The sequence below is a fragment of the Rhea americana genome, unplaced genomic scaffold (genome assembly GCF_003343005.1).
Source record: "Rhea americana isolate MKP2758 unplaced genomic scaffold, rheAme1 scaffold_25, whole genome shotgun sequence".
NCBI classification, from domain to species: Eukaryota; Metazoa; Chordata; class Aves; order Rheiformes; family Rheidae; genus Rhea; species Rhea americana.
The window spans coordinates 566,261-583,234 of record NW_028186368.1 but is presented as its reverse complement, the minus strand read 5'-3'; the positions used below and the strand labels follow the sequence as shown (position 1 = coordinate 583,234).

Genomic DNA, 16,974 nt, shown 5'->3' with positions numbered 1-16,974 from the left:
GGAGTGGGGGCGAGGAGGAGGTTTGCACTTGTGCGCGCGATTTCTTCACGTATTTTCCCTAAAATGCGCATTTCCCAAGTGCGTGGATTATTGTATTACACATTAAACGCCGCGCAATTTAAGACAGCAAGCTGTGATTTTGTAAGATTGCTCTCTATAACGAACTAGTGAYGGAAAGCATCACATTTTGCGTCCGTAACATCATAGCTCCAGGGGTGGCCTTGCACGAGCGGTTGATGATAGCAGATAGTTACRTTCCTTGAGTTCATAAAAATCAGCGTTTGAATAAAAATACACAGTCAACGCAAACTAAACAAAACTTGGGCTTGCATCTTTAAGGGAAAGAAACACCTGTAGTTTGTAATCGAAGTCAATGGGTCTGCTCTGAGGCTCTTTGTATTTGCGGGTCATCTTCCTTCCCAGATAGGGAATGAGTTCACAGTGATCGATGAACTGCTCCAGTTTCCTCTTGTACTTTTTCCGTACATATTCTGAGCTTCTAGGGTTATAAGCTGCAAGAAATTGAGGAATATATTAGTGTCCTATGTTAATTCTGTGGAATTACAATACAGAAATTTTAAAGCACAGATCAAATCTACACCTGCTAGTTTTACTCTTTGTACGGATAAAACCCTTGGCACAGATAGCCCGTGTCCATTGATTCCAAAACGACAACAGAAATTGTCTGCTATTGCAGAAGTTCATAACTCCAGGAGATACAACAATATTCAGAAAGATCAAGGCTTTGGTAAACAAAGAAGTAACAAATATATTTTCAGCTACCCTCAGCTTCATGTTCTTTGGGTAATGAGGGGCTGGAGATGCACTAGACAATGCAAACTTGAAACAATGTGGTTATTAGGGACTGTGRTGCATATATCAAAATGGGTCTGTGTGGAGACAGTCCAGGTACGGCCCAGCTGCACAGAGCCGAAGCTCATACGTCTGCCTAGMCTGGAGGTGGTTCCTGCACTAAACTCCAGGGCCAGGAGGAGATTTTTACTTGGGCACAACAGTGCACCTGAGCTTGTGTCTTGCGTTCATGCTGTGCTGTGTCCAATCCCGTTCGCTCTTTCAGAGAACAGCACGCTGGAGGATTTATTGTGGAGACACTTGAGTAGCTCAGCTCAGCCGATGTCGCTCCTGTTGTTTAATACTACTCACACTGTGCTCCAGTTTGCTTTGCGCTGGGCTATGCAGCTTTCTCGGTGCTGCTTTTCCCTGTGCTCCACAATGAACATGGGMTGGAAGGGTGGCGAGCCAGCTGGAGCTCCCTCTGACAGCTGAACTTTTCCTAGACCTGAGCTCACTGAAAGCAGGGTGACCATATTTTTRTACCATGATCTGTAAGCTGATGTGTTGGCCTGGACCCAAACAGGCYCTGCACAGAGCTGTCTTAGGAATTTCTGCATCCTTGGCACAATTAATCTATGAAATCAAGAGCTGACTATATATCCCTGATAGTTCAGMAGAGAACATACATTTCAAGGCCAGGAATTTTACAATGAAAGTTCTGTTGTTTCCTTTCTTCCTTACCTCCCTGCTCTAAGCTATCTTTTGGGGTRCATCAGGACACTGAATCACTATAATGAGATACCGTTTCCTACTCTTTTCCAGGAGTAATGCTGTGTTTGTGACTGATGGCCTGTACCTACTCTTCTCGGGTATTGAAAACAATCCAGTACTGTTGCTAAGAAAGCTTCAGGAGAAACTACAACCACTATTCCTTCTCCACTATTTAAGTGTGAAATGAAGGGGTGAAGTAAGTTGAAGATATCAAAATCTTACTTCAGAAAAAGATAGAATTTAAAAATATTGCAAGACACCACATTATGAARCACTTTAATCAATTTTTTGGTCAAGAACTTCATGACTACTCTGAAGAGACACACAATTATAATCAACAATATATTTGCAAGGGACATGTTGGAGTACACTGGAACTCTCTCTCTTAAAGTTAGAAGCAATTCTGTTCAGGTTTAGAATAGGGTAACTTGTATTCTTAGATTCTTATGGTCAAACTGTTTGTTACTGCATTAGAAGAGTTTTGTGTACTTCCACAAATTTAGCCATCTCTTCGTCCAGCACTAATAATGGAATGATACAATACATGAGCAAATTATTCCTGGAGTGGACATATAGGTATGTTAGCAAAGGGGTACTAACAAAAGAATGATACTACTCTTTGTGAATGAAACAAGCTATGGTGGGTAAAAACATAATTTTGCAGGTTTAAGTATAGGGGCATATATTGTGCCTGCATTATTCAGTGGTGATCCTTAACAAAGCTACGCTAGCGTAAATCTGTAATAGTCCAAGAAAATTCTGAATGGCTCTAGAAGCTGCATGGGAAAACACAGAATGTGAAGAACTTTAGAAAAATGATAAAATTTGGCATTATCTAAAAGGATAAGCAAAAGTTTAAATAACAAGAAGCAACACAAAGTTTACCAGCTGAACATGCTGCCTTATAAAAGACAAAATTGATAGTTGAAGAAGTGGCACAGCCGTGCTCCAGAAATCTCCAGCAAAGCCACTCAGCTGCTGAAACTAGGCTGCTGAAATCCTGAAAGCTGACCCTCTTTGGGCTGGTAGAAGTTTTAGCTGCAACTGTTACCTCGGACTGAAATTCTCCCCACCTCCCTTCCGCCCTCCCCCAACAGCTGATACAAACACAGAAGATAAAGTTTGAACAACTTTCCTCAGTGAAGGAGAAGGCCTAACCTCTGGCAGCTCCATGAGACAGCTTATTATTATTTTGTGGGCTCAGTCCAAGTCACACAATTTTAATGGTGGACTGTTTATCTGTTATACTGAAAAATAAGGTGATCAGACTATAGATTAAATTGAAAAGATAGAGAGTTAAAAATAGTCTGCATACTGATACTCCAAGTCCTATTAATACTGAAATCTTCCCAGATAGTTTCACAAATAAACAGACTGATAAATATCTTTTCATTTCACTATGGTAAAAACTGAAAAATCTAAATTACATCTGCATGGGCATCTGTTGTTTCATACTGTGTAATTTAGTATATCAATGCTGAGCTCTTGCAAAATAACTGATCTTGAAAGTGAAAAGTGTTCAATGTGAAAAGCTGCTTTTCAAAACAATTAGACCTCATTTAAATATTTTGCCCACCTCTTCTGGAAAATGCAYATGAACGGAAAGCTGTCCTGAGATTACCTGCAAGGCAAGGTTCGTTAATAAGTTTTATCTGACGAGCTGATACAGTTGGAAAAAGAGAAGCATTCAGCCATTCTTCATATTTATTAAGCATTTCAGCAGTCTTTATTACAGTGATTTCAGTCAATTTTTAAGACAGTTCAGGTTGTCCAAGACTAGTTTAAACTATGGTGCCATCTAGTTTTAAACAYAATTTTGCTTTTTGTTTCAAGCTACTGTTATGCATGTTAGAAATGTTTCCAAGRCAGGGAGGTGATTGGTGATAAAATACCATTAAAATCTCATATTTTTATGAGAGATCACAAAATATCTAGCTATCTTGTTAACCTTTTTTTCTTCCTTGGGTCTTACACATTCCCACGAGACTTGGCAATGTGTACTTAAATCAGTATATAGTAGTATTTCTCCAAACTGAACATCAGAAAACTACAGAAATCAGTTATCAGTGTTACAGCAGATGATTTACTGCATTTATTTGATTCATTATTTTTATAGTGTGTTATTTTTATACTCTACCTTTTAAATGACAGGCCACAAACAGCAGAGCAGTTTTTCTTACACTCAGGAATGGAAACTTTGGCTTTAAGCAGCCTACTTCATTCAGAGCTTTTATTAGAGAAGTTGCTACTCCCTAAAGAAATAAAGCATTTTTAAGGACCATTACAGAGATCTTGATTAAAAGCTTAATCCTGTTGTTAGGAAAATCCAACAATATAATGTGCTATCTAAGCCAGYGAACTGTAGATCACAGAAATAATAGAAAATTTGGAGGGAAGAGACCATGAATCATTTTTATTTCCTATTCCTGTCTAAAAGCATACTCAGCTATTCTTAAACCATTCCTGATAGATTTGTGTCTAACGTGTATTAAAAATCAAAGCAAAATATAATCATACTAGATATGATAAAGAGTCATAACTCATCATGCACTGTTGCAGCTTATTATTCCCCTCTGATGGTCTTACTTGTTTTTTTCTATCAAAGTTACAAGCGTCTATCATTTTAAAGCTTTTTAAAATTTCCTCTCTATATTGCAAGTACTTACCTGAACACTATTTTCAATTAAATATAATCCCATTAGTAAAAATAATACTTATATACAGTTAAAAAGCTACTTCCACCTCCTCCACCCCAAACTGGATGTGGTATGTTACACATTGTAAAATCATGTTTTTTAAAAATTTGATTTAATATAGAGGAGCAAAAACTAGCCTGTTCAAGGTATCCAGCTAAGGGGAGTGCAGTAAGTAGTATTGGCTCCTTTACTGGAGGGAGTTTGCGTGGAAGCTTCAAATTCCAGTACTTCTCTGGTAACCTAACCAAAGAAAAAGTAAGGATTTTCAAGAGGTATAAATTATGACATGATTAAAGATTAAAATGTGAATTGWTATTCACCTCATAAACTTCTGAAGTTTTTTTTCACTTTCAAAAATATATACCTTATCTTGATATTTTACAGCATACTCGATGTTGCCAGGCACCAAAGCTTCGTACCTGAAGAGATGGAGCAACAAGAAATGTTAGGCATCTTTTGTGCTGTGTATATTCATTAGATACTGGGAGCCTTCTGGTAATGTAGCAAGTATAGAAATTACAAAAAAGKTAGCAATTGAATCATCTGTGCTTCTACCACATGACAGACAGTTACAAGGCTCAAAATTTGAGTGAGTCTCTGCCTCAAAATATGCTTATAAGTGGACTTTTATAGTGCCTCTTTAGAGTTCCTCTGGCTAAAATGCCAACCATGCTTACTCAGGAGACTAAGAAGGGCAGCATGGAAAAATGATTGTTATGGTTGTACCTCAGCAAGAAATTCCTGCACACTGAGGGAATCAGTGGGGCTTTATAGTGGATCTTAATAGATATCTTTAAAAATTGTGATAGCTAGTTTTGTCTCGCTCTAGATATTGTGAGATTTGTTTCAACTTTGAAGGTTTACGATAGAGGAAACTCAAAACTGTATCCAAGCAGACCGCATCACAAAARACAGTAAGCCAAGAGAGATCCTTGTGATTGGCTTAATGCTAAACTTTGTCCCCTTTAGCCAGCTTTGCGGAAGGGGATTTAGTGTGTTTTATTGACTTATTTGAGAGAAAATCTAAGTAAATTAACATTACCCAAGACAAAAAAGGAGAAAGAATCCCAGATTCAAGAAACTTACGACTTACGTGTCTTTCCTTCTACGAGAGGTGATCATCTGGCCAACCTGATTTCCTACAGTTACTTAGGTCTATCTCTCAGCTCTGTTAAAGAATTTTTGAGAGAAATTCAACCCACTTGTTTCTTTCAATTACAGATGTAGAAGAACTGATGACCTTCAGGATGCTTCAGGTTGTGCCTCAGCCTAGTTATTAGAAATACTCTAGACTATGCTGTAAAGGCAGGGAGGTGTATAGATATATAATAAGGGGTATTTTCAGCCTCGGAAAAAAGACTAATGAAGCATCTTTTAGAGCTAAAGCAACAATGTTTTTAACACCTGTTTTTACTGCAATAAAACTAGCAGTGAAATGGAGCAGAAGTTTGGAGAAGGCTAAATCAAGTGTGATCTTTGTATTCCAGGGCCCTAGGACATATAGTTTGTAACACAAGTTATGAAWACTGCAGTGGTGTACCTCTGTTTTCCATCTAGGTAAGTGACTGGACAGTATCCCTGCATTTCAGCACTTCTAGGGAATAAGGCTTTCACTTCTGACACTGTCAGTTTCCTTGGTAGCATTTCTGGAGGTGGAAGAGGATGAGGTGCCAGTGGTGCTACATACACCTCTGGTTTGTTCAAGAATTTCTGTAGAAGAAGAAATTAAACTTTTTAATAATGACAGGAGCACTGTAAGACTGTTAGTCAAACTCCRAAGGACTGACTCATGCAATTTAGACAGTTTCTTCTAAAGAATCTTTCGTAGTGTGTTGATGCCGATGCCATGCTAAGTGGGTCATATCTTTTCCAACTCACTCACTACATCACTATCTACTCAGCATCTATCCAGTATCCGTAGCTATTAYTAGCTGCTCCCTACCCCAGCTTCCCCAGAAAACTGATGGAGGAGGGAAGAAATGGTTGCTTTGAAAATTAATGTTTCATCTATGACAATTTTTAAGAAGATCTTCAATTTGGACRGACTCTGCTGCATTCTGCCTGACCGGACATTTCATAACAGAAGTATACAGAACAATAGCTAGAACACCAATAACACTAGTCTAGTTCAAATGACATGGTGTTGATGATGTGGYATTGTTTCTGTACAGAATCAAAGACTCAAAGCAACACTGCTCCTTCTCTCCATAATTCTCCCCCCAGATGTTTTCAGACACTTACCTCCAGTTCTTCCTGTGAAGYCATTTTGTAATAGTGTCCTCGAAATTCTGCAGCAAACTGCAGAGATGAGGTTACAGAGCAGTCAACCAATTCATGTYTTTCTGCAAGGCTGACAGGGCAGTACTGTCCAAACTCCCCTAGCCGATACTGCAGCTCTTCAGGGGTGATGCATAAATCAGCAATGCTGGCTGCKTTTCCTGTTAATAGTAGTAATTAATGACAAACGTATGTTAATGAAATAYATAGAAAGCATAAAGCATTTTTATGTAGGAATGTTACAGTTTAGAAGATTATTATATCATGTGAAAATGATATGAAATAATGAGAATTCAAATATTAACAATTTTTATAAATTAATATTGAAATAAAGTTCCAACCCATTTTACTRATTAATTTTAGTAACATTTTTCTAGCCTGTACTTAAGAAATACAGTAAGTATTAATGATGTGGGATGTRCTTAACTTATTAGTCTGTTTTCTCTGGGAAAGGTTTATTAGTGATTTATTGTTTCATTTCTTTGTGCTGCAAAGGAACATTTCCGCTATTATATGAATTCTTTGCATTGGTGAAAATGAGTACAAGGTGTGATAAAAGCATATCATTTATTCATTCTTGTCTTGTAAATACTATAGTCTACCTGGATKAAATAAATTCAAGATCTTGCATAAAATGTCAGATAAAAATTATTTTAAAGGGCTGTTTTTCAAGCTTGATGTGAAAATGTTACGTATTTTTAAAAAAATATTTTTTGGCTTATGATTGAGATTTATAAAGTGAGTGCTGGCAYAGAGCTGTAMAAGATAAAATCTAAAGGTAGGTTTAAGATAAAGAAGTYTGTCCTTCAGTGGAAGTCTAGTTAAACTGCACAGACATAATGGAGAGGAACATTTAATCTTTTCTATGCTGCCATGCACGAATTCAAGTGGGAGATGCCATTTTAGACTAAGAAGCTTTTGGCCGCTCACTGCAGAAATTAAATTGCATATTTAGCCTTATTTCTGATTTATAATGAATATTCTCTCTTACTTAAGTGAATCTTCAACTCACAATTAATTCTTCCTGTTTACTTTGGTATACCCCCTGTGATTTTTTGCAGTCACTCAAAGTTGAGGAATCTGCCATGGACGGCAAGACCTCTGACTTYTTTCAGTTCTTTTCTGTTACCCCGTTCTTTGGACAGCAGCCTCAGATTGTTCTTTAGCTGCTTTGCTCTTTGCTGCCTTCAAGAAAGCTCTTCAAGATCTCTCCAGATGTGATCAAAGAATTTGCAAAACTGCATGATATTGGGTCTGGCATTGAAAGGTTTTGGAARAGTACAGCACCCAATGTCTGTACAACTGGAAAGGATAAGGTCACCTAAAACCTCAAAGTGCATTAATATGCAGGAAAGTTCCAGAARAAAAATGAGAAAGCTAATCCGATATCCTGTATCTTTCATGAGCTAGGCTGAGAGTGGGGAAACCTGAGGAAAATTTACTCTTTCTCACTTTTTGATATAAACTCCCCGGTCTTGCAGGCAATCTAGTTACAGATCCGTGCAAAAGAACACAGGTCGTATAGTCCAAGAAGCCTCTGAATATTGTGCTGTTGTCTTTGAACTCTGCATATCCTTTGTAACTAAGGCTCAGCTTTTGATCTAATGAGCACTAACTAATGAGCACTCTTTAAAAAATTTTTTTTTCTGGATTTGATATAGCTCTTGGAGCCAATGTCTAAGAGTTGAAGACAGATGCTGATGCTAAGATTGGTTTCTATGTTACAATCTGATCTTCGATGGCAGATATCTTCACTCGAAGCCCTCAGTACTGCTCGTGGGCATATAAAATAAAAAAGTTAAAACTGAAGCCGACAAGGAAAGTAAGTRTGATGCTGCCTTCATCACATACCCATTATTGTTTCAGATGACCTACAAAATACAAAGGACTAGTGCCTAGCTGCTAGTTTTCGATGAAGAGCCTCTGCAAAATAAAGAGCCTACAATCCATCTGGGCACTCTTCATATACCTTCTCAGAAGGYAGGTGCAACAAATGAGTTGTTAGAAAGAAAGTGACCTTCTGTATAGCCCACTATGTACTTAAAATGCAATCCAGTGCTTTACACAAGCATAATGAAGTCAAACTACTTTTTTCAAATAGTTATTATTTTCCTAGCTAGTCTCACATTCAAATTGACATCTAAACTTACCAAACTATAAAGCTACCTAGTAAGTGTGAAGACAGTGAACTTAGCTTTAAAGAAAATTTTAAATTCAAAAGATTTGGAGATGATTATATCCATTTGTCTACTATTATAGCTGGAATGAATGATACAAGATTTTATGTGAGAAAAAGGCCTTGCATTTGGACAGAGATAGAATGCCAAGGGGAAAGGTAGAAGTTAAAATGAGCAAATCTGATCTATGGGTGGAAATATGCAGAAGATATATACCAAGGGCACAGTGAAAACAAGGACTGTCATGTTTTTAACTCCAGAATTCACAAATGACACTATGGGTTTTTTTTGTCTATACTAAGCTTTCAGCTGTGTTTTGTGTGGTATCAGGTAATATTTTATTGCTTAACTCATTTTCTGAAATAATGCATTTTGTCACATAGACCAGGTGCTAGATACATTAGCCTTGAATGAGGCAAATGCTGCGTGTTTTGTCTTTTCWTTGTTATTTTCTTACATTTTTTTGTTATGTCTAGTAAGTGAAATGTGTTATGAACCTTAATTCCAGCTGCACTTGATATGTATGTGCCCAAGAATKAGCTTAATTCAGACCAAGTTAAAACTGAGTTTAAATATACTTATTACATTACAATTTCGTAAAGAACTTTGTCTTTCTTTTACCTTCTCTTATTCTTTCCAGATATATCTGGATTTCTTTAACAACCACTTGAACTTCCTGGAGTACTTTGTTCCAAATCCACCATTTGCTGTGAAAGGCATCAATCACACACCAGTTCTGATGCTCCTTCTCATAGTAAATCCTAATTGCATCAATGTGTTGTTTATAACAGGAATTTCGAATAGCTAAAATCTGTGAGCTGTCATGAACAGGGTAGGGAGGTCTGAGGACAACAAAAAGCAGCACTGATTTAATACATAGTCTAAAGGTCAGATCATTTGGCTGAATGTCACATAAATTTTAGAGTTCATTTTTACAAAATTTGGCTTATTTGAAATTGTAGAGCTTATTTGRGAAATACAACTTTCTTATTAAGAATATTACCTCTGATCAGACAATTCTGTACAGCCAGGTGGGATGTTCAGAAACAAAGAACATAACTTTTGCTATTTATTTTGCAAATGCAACTCAATAATTTTGTAAAGGATTTGTAATGTATTAGCACATATTTACTGATACACTCTATCAGTACACCATTAAATGCTACAATAGACAGCTTACAGTACTTTTAAAGTGAAAATCATTGTTCATTGGAYAATGGGCTTGATTTTGAATTATACTGTTGTTTGAATTCAAGRAGTAGCCACAATCCTTGGATGCAGCTGTCATATTTACATATAAGTTAGTGAAAATAATTCATYTGATCTCTAAAAAAATTGTGCAAGACCAGAAGAGGTATTTTTACTAGAACAGAGAAGTATTGACTATTCTGGTTCTTGATTTAAATGATACCAAAGAAAGAAAAACTTCTGTTTTAATAGGATTCATTTTGCTATAAGTTGTATTTTTAGGAATTGCTAATATTGCCGATTTTAATTGATTTGTATTTAAGCCTATAAAATGTAATTAGTTTTGTGTTTAAATGAATTTTTAAAGTAAATATTTTTTAAAAGATTTTTTTTTTTTYGCAATGCAAATAGTCTTTAGGCTTTCAGAAAGCAATTAAGCATTGTACTGATTATTTGATAAAATGAAARAGACAAAATGAAAGAGACATGCAATAACACTCTAAGCTATCTGGAACTTCTTAGAAACGTTTCCTTTAATGAGAACCAGGTTCTTATACAATTTAATTTTAAGGTGAATGTTCTGTTCTTTTTAATCTCTGTCCCTTTATAAACTACTGACAGCTATACCGCAAAAACACCAACAGCTTTTTAAACAGAATATTTATCTCCTTAGAGAAACAAAGAAGAAARATATCTGAATAGTTTAGATGAGTAATTCATAAACTGTGTATATGTTGTTAAAATATACATTGCTCCTATCTTTTAAAAAGGACTACAATTAAGACTTAAAGAAAAAAAGCTTATGAGGTAAAGTATAAATTTCCTTTATAATGAAAATAATTAAGCKGAATAATAAATAAACTTTAGCAGCAGAGTGAACTGGTAACATTTCCTGATAGGCAGTTTCAGTAAAACTGCAATTAAACAACGTAGTGGGTGCACACCATTGTGCATCTGTTTCCTCAGTCCTCCAATTGGGGATCTGGCCAGAGCTTGCTGCAGCTTCTTCCGGCCAGTATATCTCAGTTTCCAGCCTATAGAAATCAAAGCATTAAATTGTGGAGAGACTGGCACCCACATCATTTCATAGGTGGAGCTGGGAGGCCCATGGGGTATGCACCTGCGTCCAAGAGTACAGAAGCCCTCCTAGATCCACCAACTTAGATATAACAGCTTTTCAGGGTACAGCACTGAGGTATAGCACTACATAGGGAGAGAGATTACAATCTTGTGTTGGTAAAAATACTGCTTTCAGGGAGCATTACTACCTATTTGTGTTTTCCTTATCCTGTAGTGCTCTTCTGAACACTTCCTTTGCATCCATTTCCAATTCAAAGATTTTCACTGGAATTATCCTAACTGATTCCAAGAGGTTTACTTGTTTTCTTGTTAGAGGATATCCATCAATAACAATTCTGCATACAAACAAAAACAGAAAGACAGCTTTTCTAACAGGTTTGTTCTTAATTCATCATTCACAAATGATTAATTGTGATACAAATATTCACAATATTCTCAATAGACACAAAAGTCTATGTCCATGCCATCAAGTTCAATGCTGCCCTGACTTATTAGACACAGTCTTCACTCTGAAGAATTTACAAACAAATTAAAACTTAAAAATTGTAAGTAGATGGAATAAGAAATGGTAAAGAGCAAAGGAAATACAAAACAGGGTAAAAGTTATAGTAACATAAGTGGACAGCTCTGGCTTACCACAATTGTGCAGTTTTCAGTTCTGACACATCAGTTATGCAGAAGTTTAGTTTTAACAATGGGGAATTCCCATATGAATTCGGAGAAGTAGTTTTCAAAGTGAAAAATAAAATAATTCATAGTTAATTTAGAAAAAAAATAAATCACAGTGGAAAAAGCATTTTTCACATATTATGCAATACTGAGGCAAAATATTCTGAAACACAATTCCAATAATTAACATGGAAGAAAAGTTGAAAGAATTCTGATCTCAAGCTCAGATAATTTTCAGAGATTGCCCTGGAATTGTCTTTTTGTGTTTAAATTCTCCTTTTTTTTTAGGAGAGGAGTTGAGGTTCATTAAATTGATAATGAAACAAAATGCTTTTTCAAGTTAGCCCAGTTTGACAGGTGCTGGGGACAGAGCCTAAGAAATCTCTATCCTCTAAGAAATAAGGTAGTAGTTCTGCTACTTCTTAATAATTTCACCTGTTAACAAAACCAGAGAAAAGCTGGAGTACTGAACTACCAGTGTTCATTAGCAGAGAGAATCAGATCAGTTTGAGCTGGTACAAGAGTGGCTGAGAAAGAGAAAATGGCATTTCTCAATGGATAATGAAATACTGGCTTCTGGCTGAAAAAAGGTTAACTTTCATAAAACATATTATTTGAATTTACTGGAACATATTTATCTGAAAATTGCAGAAAATTATGTTTCAGATAGCTTTTCCAGAGTAATGTGGAGACCTTATTTTACATTTCATTTTGGACAGACAGATTATTTTCTTAATGAATAATCCACTGATGTGTTTTACTGAAACAGTTTGTTTTACAGTGATAACATGAGAATCACTGCCTATGAAAGGACAGGCATACCTTGAAAAAAAGCCCTCAAAACCCCAGCAAAACTCTTACCCAGTAGTAGTACACATGTGATTCATCAGAGTCACATCTAGAGCCTGGACAGCCAGTTCGTCAGGTACAGTCAGTCCTTTATGAAGATGCCATTTTATCATAAGTGCCAATTCACTTTCTGGCTGGTCATTTAACACTAGCCGTATGGCGTCTCCCACAGTTAGGCGCAGTAATCCATACACACTTGCAAATTTCTTGGCAACTGTAAAACATTTAGACTTCAACACTCAACTTTCACATAAGCAACATCACAACCTAGTAGTCTGCTGAAGTAAGTCCTCAGTCTTAGAAACTAAGTGTTCAGCTCGTACCCTGGCTCATTTCCAGTGCAGAATCTTGGTGAGTGGGTACCTAAATCTGCTTAAGGGTCTAAAGGGCACAATCCTTTAGCTTTGTGCAGCACACGTCTAATGCACTAATAGCATTCAATTCAGCAGCCATTATCAATTTTATTTGAAAATATTAGAAAATATGCTACCACTGCCCACAGAAGAGCTTAGCTGTTAGATCACTTATAGGTAGTAGAAAGTATGGTTATAATTTCCTCTTTAATATGAAATGACTTAAACACATCTTTTCCATTTTTAACAGCCTATCCTAACTATTAAGTTCTGGTATAAGCTGTATCTTCTCCTCTGGTTGAAGGCAGAGACTGAGGATTGAGAGAGTCATGGAGAGAGATAGAGAGAAGGAGTGGGGAGAGAGAGAGAGAATCCTGTTTCACAACCTAGAAATTAGGAAACAAGCTGGACAACGCAGTGTTTTTGGTTCTGGTCCTTGATCCTAGGAATATTTCTTCATTTTAAGTTGCATCATATTGGTTAAAGGAAATGAGAAACAATTAGAAATTAATCAGAAATAAGCAAGAGTTATAAATAATACTAGTTCAGATTTTCTAAGTGCCATCTTCTGTCTTATAGATAACACTGGCTCCTACCTGTAGTCTTCCCAGATTTTGGAGGTCCAACAATTGCAATCTTAATTGGCATGGTTGGTTTAGGTTTTGGCTGACGGATATATTTGATGGGATTTTTCATAAATGTTTCTTTATTTTCTTTACTTGAAAAGAAATAAATATATTGTCGATGGATTACAGGATAGACTGGGTTTTCATGGCTTTGAGGCGATTTGATTATTTCTCCTTCACTTAGCTGTAGCRTATACAAAATAGGAAACAGCTAATTAGGTTTGACATAGCCTCCTCTTCTTCCATCCTGCAAAAGTGGCTTCATGGGCAGCTAGATGACTATCAAATACTAGAAGCAAAGCATCAAAGAATTCTGAAATACCACCCCTCAGACATAATGTCCTGTTGAGTCTGAGGAACTTGCATACATATGTAATTCTTGTACAAAAATATAAGGTAAAGCATAAAGAGAGAAAGAATATTCACTGTTTCCAGTAGGTGGTACCGTAACACTTTCTGTCCTTGAAGAGACCACAGAGAGATGCATTTTTTGTTTTTTGAATTTTTAGAGCATTAACACCATTTCTATAGAGGATAAAGAATTTTTTTAATTCTTCTGTGCATTAAGAAACACTTATCTAGCTGACAGTAGAAGATATACTAGGAATATTGTATTCAGTAGAAGTCAAGTCAAAAAGAAGAAAGCAGAAAAGAATACCAATACTTACATTGTGGTGAAATGTAAAACTACAATAAGACAAGCCAAAAAAGCTTTGTTAAAATATAAATGCTGTTGATGGAATCTTTTCAAACACATCAAGAAGCCTGCTAGAAAGCCTGTAGTGCCAAGGAATAACTGAGATGTAGGAAGAGCACTAAAGACAGAAACAATCATTGCAGAAATGCTAAATGAATTCCTTGCACCATCGTTTGCTAAGAAAGAACTTAGGGATGTCCCTGTTGCAGCCATTCTTGAAGGAACTGCCTTAAAGGGTCAACAGAAGATGTCTTAGAACAAACCAGTGAGATCTGTAGAAAAAAATTGCTAAGACCAGATGATGTTCATCTTACAGTTCTAAAGGGATTTAAAATTGAAACTGTTGAATTACTTGCTAACTGATGCGTAGTCTAGTGCTTACATTGACCTTCCTTCCACAAAACAGAAAGAGCGACCAGTTTTTAAAAAGGCCTCCAGGATGGATCCTATTAACCACAGTCCAATAATGTATACACATAAAATAATGAGTAAAAGCTAATTTTTGAACTTTTGCGGTGGGAAATCATGTCTCCTGTCTATTAGTATTCTTTGAAGGAGTCAGCAAGCATACAGATAACATTATCAGGTTGTTACAGTATATAAGAGTAGGTTCTGCTGTACTGTATTATCTTGCCAGGCCCTTCTCTAATCCTTAAATTTCTATTCTTGTATCAGGCCATTTCTGACTGCTTGCCCTCAATTTATAAACTATCAAGACTCTGTTTTAYGCTATATTTGGTGCTCACATTTCTCTCAGCTCATCATTATTATTCTTTGTTTATCTAATTTGTTCCATAACTACTTATATTTTTTCCTAAATTTAATCTAAAATAATTGGCATATAYTTTACCTGCCCTTCTACAAAGACCCTCTGCTCTTTAATTAATTTCATCATTTCTATTATATCCTAAATACAGTCAAAATGACACTATTTCCCATTCATTATTATCATCGCTTTATAATTCTCACTGTCAACACACCACTGATTTCATCTTGTGGCTTTTTAGGGCTTTCTTCTTTCATTTAACTGATTTTTTTTCTTATTTGGTAAGAGTATACATATAGCATAAATGAATGAACTGGAGATATGGAATAACAAAAATGTAGTGAAATTTAATAAGAAGAAGTGCAAGGTCTAATTCATAGGGACAAATAAAAATTTCTCTTATAAGCTGGTTCCGTAATTGGAAATGACAGAATAGAAGAAATACCTACTTGTACTAATAAATTACTAGATTATTAGATGCCAATTTGATGCAACCATTGAAAAGGCAACTGTGATCCTAAAATATTTTAAGCAGAATTTTGATTATATAAAGCCCTAACAGGATCTGATCTGTGTACTGTTCTGATTGCTAAGGTTCAAGAAAGATGAACATGATCTAGAACAGGTGAAGACACAGATCAACATGATGATTATATAAAAAGGGTTAGAAATTACTTGATTGTTTAGCATAGTAGAGTGAAAGCTGAAACGCGCTTCCTTCTGGAATTTTCTTATTTTCTGTTTCCTGCTCACTGGGCTTTTTTTTTTTTTTTAATATGCGTATTTCTGATTAATTCACAGTCCAACCTGCTTTTATTTCTATTATTACAAACAGAAACAAATGACATGAGCCCACTTTATGGAATAGATACGAGTACTTTCTGACATGAACTTTCCAGATATCTAGTAAAATACTATGGAATTAGATTTATGCTCTTCAAAATCTGTAAATATTAACAACAAACAATTACTGCAATGAATTGCATACATTTAACATTTGTTAATTAACTTTTTGACATTGACAGGGTTGGTGGCCACTTACTCTGCCTCTCCTTAAGTTCATTCAACTTACAAATTCAAATCCCAAATCCTTTCAGCTTATTCTCACTGCTTCTGAAAGGCTTTAAGAATTTCTGTGTTATTGTCCTATGCTTACTGGGCTGTAAGAATTAGGCATTTTTTTGTGGCTCAGTGCCACCTTTAATTATGTTGCTAATGCTGTAGCAAATTTTATTAAATGCCACTCAGTCTCTGTTTAGCTGCAACACTGAAAAGACTAACATCTGTTATTGCCAATGCTTGCCCTGTTTTATATGTATTCARTGATATTGTTTTGTTTCAGTAATGTAGTTTTCATTAACTTTTACTGGCATTATTTTAAACAGTTTCATAATATTTTCTTGTTTTATGTGAAATATATTACTTAAAAGTATTACTTCTGAAAACATTCTTTAGCTATTAAAAAAAAAAATTACCTTGACTGGATCCCACTGGCCAAAAGAACTTTGATATTTATATGAGAAAATTAGCATCTTATGTGCAAGTGGCAAACTTATTGGATAACATTTCTCAAAAATGCTTGCACGATTTTCCACTAGAGGATTCAGCTTCTTATATATTTGGTAGCGTACAATGTGAGGCTTTCGTCCTCCACTGATCTCGATTTGAGGTATTAACATTTTTTCAAGTTCCTCCTAGTTAATGAAAACACAATGAAATATTAGAATCATAAACATGATCAGATTTGTAACGATGAGTGACAGCAATATTTTCTATGCACTATCAAGGATTTCTTGAGTGCATTCTCAGTCATTGTAAATCAGTGAAATTTGATTTAATATGAGCTGAGACTTGGCCTTTTTGCACTTTTATGTTTAAGTTACAGTTAAGGCTATATTTGACTTCAAGGAATCTACTATGAGAAAACTAAAGATTAAGAGGTATCTCTTATAAGAAACAATCAAATATTCTTTCCCCACTCTTCACAATTTACAATGGCTTATTTAGCTACTGTCTAAAACTATTGCTGC

General features: G+C 35.7%; 1 protein-coding gene across 1 annotated transcript in view; it reads right to left on the bottom strand.

Moving 5' to 3' along the window:
* Positions 1-263: 263 nt before the first annotated feature.
* AK9 (adenylate kinase 9) overlaps positions 264-16,974 on the bottom strand; it is a 72,585-nt gene continuing 55,874 nt past the window's right edge. The window contains exons 26-36 of the mRNA XM_085306974.1: positions 16,420-16,638; positions 13,452-13,665; positions 12,515-12,716; positions 11,173-11,319; positions 9,338-9,558; positions 6,504-6,700; positions 5,803-5,972; positions 4,583-4,681; positions 4,400-4,502; positions 3,704-3,818; positions 264-512 (exon numbers count right to left, since the gene is read on the bottom strand). Of these exons, the coding sequence (XP_085163100.1) occupies positions 310-512; positions 3,704-3,818; positions 4,400-4,502; positions 4,583-4,681; positions 5,803-5,972; positions 6,504-6,700; positions 9,338-9,558; positions 11,173-11,319; positions 12,515-12,716; positions 13,452-13,665; positions 16,420-16,638 (1,890 nt within the window). The 3' untranslated portion in view covers positions 264-309. The remainder of the gene's footprint in view (positions 513-3,703; positions 3,819-4,399; positions 4,503-4,582; positions 4,682-5,802; positions 5,973-6,503; positions 6,701-9,337; positions 9,559-11,172; positions 11,320-12,514; positions 12,717-13,451; positions 13,666-16,419; positions 16,639-16,974) is intronic.